Here is an 8685-nt window from a genome sequence, read left to right on the forward strand (position 1 = left end):
ATGCCACCTGCAGTGACACAGATGCAACTAGTGATTATCATAGTAAATAAATCAGAAAGAGAAAGACAAATACATATGATATCACTTATATGTGGAACCTTAAATATGAAACAAATGAAACTTATCTACAAAGCAGAAAAAGACTCACAGACATAACAAACAGCTTCATGGTTGCTGGGGGCTGGGAGGAGTGAATGTGTGCAGATTTGAAGTTAGCTGGAGCAATCTAGTATAAATAGAATAAGTAAATAACAAGGTCCCACTGTATAGCACAGGGAACTATATTCAGTCTCCTGTGATAAACCATAATGGAAAGAAATATAAAAAATAACATGTGTATGTGCAATTGAACTACTTTGCTGTAAAGAAGAAATTAACACAACACTGTAAATCAACTATGGCTCACTTTTTAAAAAGCCCCATGAGATATAAAACCAAAGGAATTATGAAGATCTGGGAGATATTTCTGAAAATTATCAGTAGTAAATTATCACTTTGTTGTTTTGATAAAAAATGTTTTTCTATTATTATCAAACTGAATAGTTTTACTGACACTAAAAATTAATTACAAACATTAAAGAATTAATAAATTGGAAAACTTGTCTTTATCAGGTTACAAATGCCTAATAATATTGCTTAAATAAAATAACAAATAATTGCCTTTGTCTTGTAATCTGATACTAATTTTCGCATGCCTGGCCTGTTTCTGATGCTAATGTTATTTACAAGTGCCTCTGTGAAGACATTTTCTCCAGGTCCGTGTTTTCTGCTCTATTCCCAAAGTCTATTACATAAGAGATTTATTAGTAACATTTAAGACAGAACCACCAAGGACATGTTTGTTTGCTCACTTAATTGAAAATTAGGTCAGTTTTTTTAAAAGAAAAATTACATCAGGTTAGAAATGTGCCCCTCTGCCAGAAATAGACAATCACGCTTCTCCAACAACAGAAAGAGATCCCTACTTAGCCACTGAAACTATTAGCTCTGTAGTTCCAGAGTAGAGACTTCCTGGGCTCAGGGAGAGGCAGGCATTCTGCTGAGAAAATCTTCCTTTTGTGAGCATGGAGGATGACTTAGTGAAAACTCTTCAACTACAGAGCCCTCTGTGAGTATGTCTGTGCTCCTAAGGATGTTCAGAGACCACCCACATCTCTCCACCATAACACTTTCCTGGACAACTTTTTTCAGCCTTTATCACTTTGGGGTTCAGTGAATATCTCAGGTTATGACCCTGAGAGAAGTATTTTTATATTTTTCTGTGCCTTTTCTGAACTCTAAAATGGTGTTTTCCTCTGAGAAAAGTACCTATACCAAATAAACTTATATAATCTGTCAGTTTAATATTTTACAAACGGTTTCAACAACCACTTATGAAATATGACTTCTAGTCATTGCGTAGTTGTTTTCATCTATTAATAACGACAAAGTTCTAAATGCAATGGAATTTTAGAGGAATGCTCTTAAGTGTTCTCTGCCTTAATTTGACCTTCATTAAAAAAAAGAAAAAACTATGTATAAAATAAGTGACTGTAGCTCCATTGAGTAAATTATTTGCTTATGTTTTATAAGACTGTGACCCCATCTTCTAAAAGTCTCTCCCATTTTAATGAACGCTCATTTTTCAACATCTGTATCAATATCAATGTCAATTAATTTCCTGAAAGTGCTACTAAGAAGGTGGAATACAAATGACTGAAGAAAATGGTGGCATTTTTGGAAGAAACGTTTAGTCTCCTCAGGACATGCCAGCTGCCTGAGGTTCCTGGGAGAGTCAGATACCTGGAGTCCTTCCAACAGGACTTGAGGGAAGGCATATGGGCTGGAGAGACAATTCACTCCTGTCCCACCACTGAAAATACTATGCTATCCATTTATGAACTTTAATCTGGTGTTGAGATAGCGAGGATAACTTTTAGGCAAAACATTCCCTGTGCTTCCCTTATTCTGTTTTTCTATGAATACTTTAGGCTAAAGAGAGGGGCTAGGCACCAAGTGGGTGTTAATATCTGCCTTTCCTATGATTAGGAAAGGAATTTCTTTTTTAAGCAACCAAGTAAAACTTCAAGTAATCATTTACATGAAGCCTCTAAGGCCTTGTGATTCAGCAATGGAGAAAAACAACAAGGTATTCAGTGACAAGGATAGGAAATATTTGAATTAGCTGCTGGGTATATAATGAAAGAGAAGACTAAATATATAATAATTTTAATCAAAACAAAAAAATTTCAAATAACTTTTTTTTAAGTCTGGAACTAAATATTACAGGTAGACTTTTTTGCATTTCCAAGAAGCAAAGAATAGTTTTTATATTTTAAAGACGTCATTTTTTAAAATGAAGGAAAATGGACAACAGAGGTTATGTTTAGCATATATATTAAGTATGTGCATTCTTATGTCATTTATACCCCAAGAAAGATAAAACATGAAAGAATCTAAGTGACTTTTTGAAGACAACAAATTGAAGACCACCAACTGGTGTTCTAGCAAAGGGAACAGGGATGGAAAGCTGGTAATGAACAGAGTTGTATCAGGAAACAGACTGCTTGCAAACTTGTACAGAATGTTGTTTTAGTTTGTGGAAAGTGAATGCTCCCTTTGGTGGACGCACTCTGAAGAGCTGTTTCACAAGTAACATTCCTTTCTAAACATGAACATCCTCATCACACAAGTGTACTATCAAGGGGTCGAAGATCCCAAGCATTTTGGGTCCTATTGCTGTGCTTAGCGACTCAGTCGTGTCTGACTCTTTGTGACCCCATGACAGCAGCCTGTCAGGCTCCTCTGTCCATGGGGATTCCCCGGGCAAGAATACTGGAGTGGGTTGCCATGCCCTCCTCCAGGGGATCTTCCCAACCCAGGGGTCAAACCTAGGTCTCCCTCATTGTAGGCAGATTCTTTACCAGCTGATTCACCAGGGAAGTCTGAAGTTGACATTATAATTTTGGATTTTAGGTATAGACAGAATCCTCACAATTCAGGTATTGCTGATTAATATTAAACCATTTGCTTTAACTGTAAATGTTAATTTCAAAGGATATTTTCCATACTTATAGATAATATAAAATGGACATCACCCCCAAAAATATAGATGAAGAAGCACAAAATTGGAGAAAAGAACATATATACCAGAGAAACCGTCCATGTGAAGATTGCCCCATCATCCTGCCAGGCAGATAGAAAGCGCTCAGCAATTACTATTCAGTTTTTTGGTTTTCTTTCTTTTTTATATTTATTTGATGAATTTTTAATTATGAAGTAATTCTGTACTTAAAAATAGTGCAGCCAGTGCCAGGATATTCTTCACTTAGTTCTTCCTAATGGTAGCAACCTGTGTAATCATACAGGAATTATTAAAACTAAGGAATTAACACTGTATGCAAATAATAGAGATTTTTTTCATGTGGGATCTTTATTTTTTACTTGGAGGATTATGGTTTTACAATATTGTGTTGGCTTCTGTCATAAAATAGCATGAATCAGTCATAATTATGTATCTATCCCCACCTTTACAGCCTCACTCCCCTCTCCCATCCCACCCATCACAGAGCACCAGGTGGGACTCCCTGTGTTCTAAACCAGCTTCCCACCACCTACCTGAATTACACATAGTAGTGGGCTTCTCTGATGGCTGAATTATACATCACCGTGGACTTCCCTGACAGTGCAGATGGTAAAGAATCTGCCTGTAATGCAAGAGACCACAGACAGAGGAGTCTGGCAGCCTACAGTACATGGGATCACAAAGAGTCGGACCCGACTGAGTAACTAACACACACAACATTGTATTGTATATATGTAGCACATCTTCATCAATTCATCTTCTGATGTACATTCAGGTTGCTTCCATGTCTTGAGTATTGTAAATAGTGTTGCAATACAGATATAAGGTACTGCAAGGAGATCCAACCAGTCCATTCTAAAGGAGATCAATCTTGGGTGTTCATTGGAAGGACTGATGCTAAAGCTGAAACTGCAATACTTTGGCCACCTCATGCGACGAGTTGACTCACTGGAAAAGACTCTGATGCTGGGAAAGGTTGGGGGTGGGAGGAGAAGGGGACGACAGAGAATGAGGTGGCTGGATGGCATCACCGACTCTGTGGACATGAGTTAGGGTGAACTCCGGGAGTTGGTGATGGACAGGGAGGCCTGGCGTGCTGTGATTCATGGGGTCGTGGAGAGTCGGACACGACTGAGCGACTGAACTGAACTGAACTGAACAGATATAAGGGCAGGTCTGAGATATGGCCAGACTAAGTAGGCAGTGAGAGTGTCTCCACCTCTGCCTTTTGAGTCCCGTATGCTCTCTGGGTGGCCCCCTGCCAGCAGTCAGCAGCAGGGAGAATAGTGGCTCCTGACTCACTTTCCAGGTGCCCAAGAACTGAGCTTACACACCGCACTGGAGGACCTCTCAGACAGGAAATGCTAGCACCTCCAGCTTGGAGGGTCTCAGAGGGCAGAAGGATTCATTGAAAAAAAATTAAATAAGATTAAAATAAATTAATTTAAATATGGATTTTATTTGGAGTTTCACAGTTTCCATTGATGTCACTTTTCTGTTGCAGGATCCAATTCAAATCACTACTTGAAATGGAATTGTCATGTATCCTTGGTCTCTAACCTGTGTCTCATCCTGTCTTCCCTTCTCCTTCATGACCTTGGAAATACAAACAACCAAGGTTAAATTCTTTCAGGATTTTATTTTCCTTGTCATTATTTCTTTGCCCAGTATTGCATCAGGTAACTTGTTTATGTTGTACCTATCCAACACTGCGTTCTATCAGAGGACAAATGGAGGGAAGGTCAGATATTGATGTAGAAATTTCAAGGTAATAGCATCATTGGAAAGCTATGTTCTTTAGATGGCAATTCTGATATCAAGAGTAAAATACATAAAAGGAAGTAAATTTTTGGTCACCGTTGTAAAAGCATTCATACTGCACAAAGGCCTCCAGTTTGACATTTTATAGAAATGTCATTAATTTGCATTTAACAGGAACCCACACTTCAAGCAACTTGTGAGCTCATTCAAACCTGTGAGTAGTGAAGAATTACTACTCAGGAGATCAGAATACTATCAAATCCGCAAAACTTTATGGCCCAGATGATCCTTTCTAATTCTATAGGTAAATACATTTCGGAGTGTAAGGGACAAAATTTAAATTAATTCAAAAAATAGAGAGATGAGAACATGAAGATTATAAACATATGGATTCTAGTACAAACTTGTTTCAGAAAAACGTGAAGTTGAGGATACCTATAAGAAACACCAGAAGAGCTGACAATTCAAGTTTTGATTCATCATTGTCAAGTCAAAGAAGAAAATGACTATTATTGCATTGATTGGATGTTTTTACCCAGTAGCCATGGCCTCATAATTTCATACAGGTTTTCTCAGTTCAATGTCACTTGACTTTGTGAGGAACTTGAGAAAAAGTACAAATCAGTGATGAGAAACCATACATCATTACCTACATTCATTCTCCTGGGACTAACAGATGATCCTCTGATGCAGGTTCTGATTTTTACGCTTCTATTTGCTTCCTACACATTGAGTGTCACTGGGAACTTGACCATCATTATACTCACTTTAGTAGACTCTCGCCTTAAAACTGCCATGTACTTTTTCCTCAAAAACTTCTCCTTTTTAGAAACCTTATTCACCACGGTCTGCATTCCCAGATTCTTATACAGCTTATCAACTGGGGACAAGACTATTTCTTATAATGCTTGTTTTAGTCAAATATTTCTTATCTTCACTTTTGCAGCAACAGAATTTTTTCTCCTGGCCATCATGTCCTATGACCGCTATGTAGCCATCTGCAAACCTTTACGTTATGCAACCATCATGAACAGTAGAGTCTGTGGAAGACTTGTTATTTGCTGTTGGATAGCAGGTTGCCTGGTCATATTTCCACCAGCTTCCCTGGGCTTAGAGCTGGAATTCTGTGACTCTAATATCATCGATCATTTTCTCTGTGATGCTTTTCCTGTGCTAAAAATCTCTTGTTCAGACACATGGTTCCTAGAACAGATGGTTTTTACCGTTGCTGTGTTGACTGTCATTGGGACATTTCTGTGTGTGATTCTGTCCTATACATACATCATCAAGACCATCATAAAGTTCCCTTCTGCCCAGCAAAAAATGAAGGCCTTTTCTACCTGCTCTTCTCACCTGATTGTGGTTTCTATCACCTATGGAAGCTGTATCTTCATCTACGTCAAACCTTCAGCAAAGGATGAAGTGGCAATTAATAAGGGTGTGTTAGTGCTTACAACTTCAGTTGCCCCCACGTTAAACCCATTCGTTTATAGCCTGAGGAACAAGCAAGTGAAAGAAGCTTTCACTGACTTAATCAAAAGAATTTCATTGATTTCAAGAAAGTAAAGGAATGTTGAAATGAAACATAAAATAATAATATAAATTTAAAAAGATCATTGAGGCTGGAAGTCACAAATCTTCATCTTAACTGTTGTATTCTGGTCTATTTTATGTTTGTATTAGCATGCTTCAGATCAGTTCAGTTCAGTCGCTCAGTTGTGTCCAACTCTTTGCGACCCCACAGACTGCAGCATGCCAGGCCTCCCTGTCCATCACCAACTCCCAGAGTTTATCCAAACTCATGTCAATTGAGTCGCTGGTACCATCCAACCATCTAATCCTCTGTTGTCCCCTTCTCCTCCCACCTTCAATCTTTCCCAGCATCAGTGTCTTTTCAAATGAGTCAGCTCTTCACATCAGGTGGCCAAAGTACTGGGGTTTCAGCTTCAGCATCAGTCCTTCCAATGAATATTCAGGACAGATTTCCTTTAGGATGGACTAGTTGAATCTCCTTGCGGTCCAAGGGACTCTGGAGAGTCTTCTCCAACACCACAGTTCAAAAGCATCAATTCTTCGGTGTTTAGCATGCTTATATCACTGTTATTATTAAATTCTGGATTTGAAATCATATTTTAAATATTTGATATAAACAAGTTATGTCAACTCCTGTTGAAAATAAACTTTACCCAAGATAATATCTCAAATCAAAATAACATAATATTATATTTCCATGAAAGAAGTCTTTCCTGAATCCTAACCTGCCTCTGATCAATAAAAGTACTATTATATCTTATGTGGAAAAAATTGAATCCTTGAACTCATAGGAAAATAATGGAGTAATAATATCAATTCTCTTCTAAGTGCAAATATCCAAAAAGTATATATATATATGTTTATGATATTATATATATATTTATATTTATGATATTATATATATATATTTCTCTTCTCACGGAGAAGGCGATGGCACCCCACTCCAGTACTCTTGCCTGGAAAATCCCATGGGCAGAGGAGCCTGGTAGGTTGCAGTCCATGGGGTCACTACGAGTCGGACACGATTGAATGACTTCACTTTCACTTTTCACTTTCATGTATTGGAGAAGGAAATGGCAACCCACTCCAGTGTTCTTGCCTGGAGAATCCCAGGGATGGGGGAGCCTGGTGGGCTGCCCTCTATGGGGTCTCACAGAGTGGGACACGACTGAAGCGACTTAGCAGCAGCAGCTCTTCTCAAGCAGGATTTAGTTATTCAAGAAAAATTGTGGGTTAGTTTGAGCAAAAATGAAAGGATTTTAATGCTGAATAAGACATATATGAGCTTAGACATGTGGAGATCCATATCCACCTTGTAAAACAAACTTCAAAGCTCAAAGTTTTAGTATTTAGATACATTAGATTCCCTCTAAAGTAAAGAGCTTCTTCTCTATATTAATTCATCATCCAGGTGGTAGTGATCTGATAAAGTCTGCTGAGACACTAAAACCATCTTTATGATGATGAAGTAAAACTAGTGCTGAAATACTTAATACAATTCACATCCTAAAGATAGCTAAATTAAGTCAAAAGGAGCCATCAAATCTCAGCGAATTAAAGTTCTATACATTGAGAAAATTAAACCAACAAAATACAAGGAATCCCTGGGTTATAAACAAGGAATCCAATATGAAGACATGATTGTCTCCACAAAGATTATCTTAAACTTTAAAAAACCAGGGGGAGGATAAAGGGAGGAGGGAGGTGGGAGGGGGGTTCAGGAGGGGGAACTAATGTAAACCCGGGGCAAATTCATGTCAATGTATGGCAAAACCAACCAATATAATATTGTAAAATAATTTGCCTCCAATAAAAAATAAATTAATTACAAAAAAAAAAAAACCAGGGGGTACAGCCTTCACTAATATTTCTCAAATAAAAATTTCTACATCGCTTCTCCGCTTTTTGGCTAGGATCAAGTGTAAAAATGTCTACATATGGTTATTTATTCCTTTCCATTTCTCACCATAAAGCTCAATGGTCCAGACTGGAATGCTTTTGACTTTCATTTCTAGGCCATGTTCAAGGCATCACCTTATACAAAGATTTCCTTTCCTGTGTCCCTCCCTAGTCCTCTGTGTGGAGGCCCTTGTATGTGCACCTGTCACATCCTTCTGTTAGTTATTATGCAATGACAAGTCATCCTTAAATCAGTGGTTTAAAACTTGAGTTTCTGGATCAACTGTGGTTTTTGCCAGTTTGAGCAGACATCGGCTGATCTTTGTTGGCTAGGTTTACAGGACTGTCCTCACAGATGTCTGAGTCTTGTTGTCAAATAGGGCCTCATTCTCATACTTAGAAGCTGAATGACTCCTTGCTAAGATAAA

General features: G+C 38.1%; 1 protein-coding gene across 1 annotated transcript; it reads left to right on the plus strand.

Annotated features, from left to right (window-relative positions):
- The first annotated feature begins 700 nt into the window (after window positions 1-700).
- LOC129536731 (olfactory receptor 6C2-like) lies at window positions 701-6391 on the plus strand. The gene is made up of 4 exons (XM_055395800.2): window positions 701-728; window positions 4569-4682; window positions 5016-5040; window positions 5434-6391. The coding sequence occupies exons 1-4, from the start codon at window positions 710-712 to the stop codon at window positions 6389-6391; spliced, it is 1116 nt and encodes a 371-aa protein (XP_055251775.2). The 5' UTR covers window positions 701-709.
- The last annotated feature ends 2294 nt before the right edge of the window (window positions 6392-8685 follow it).

The sequence above is a fragment of the Moschus berezovskii genome, chromosome 6 (genome assembly GCF_049115385.1).
Source record: "Moschus berezovskii isolate FMDL1 chromosome 6, NW_MosBer_1.0, whole genome shotgun sequence".
NCBI classification, from domain to species: Eukaryota; Metazoa; Chordata; class Mammalia; order Artiodactyla; family Moschidae; genus Moschus; species Moschus berezovskii.

What these genes read in the sequence shown, in the direction of transcription:
- LOC129536731 (XM_055395800.2), top strand. An exon ending in TGGAAATACAAACAACCAAG is followed by an intron (nt 4,683 to 5,015) that starts GTTAAATTCTTT and finishes CCACACTTCAAG; the next exon opens with CAACTTGTGAGCTCATTCAA. An exon ending in TGTGAGCTCATTCAAACCTG is followed by an intron (nt 5,041 to 5,433) that starts TGAGTAGTGAAG and finishes TGAGGAACTTGA; the next exon opens with GAAAAAGTACAAATCAGTGA.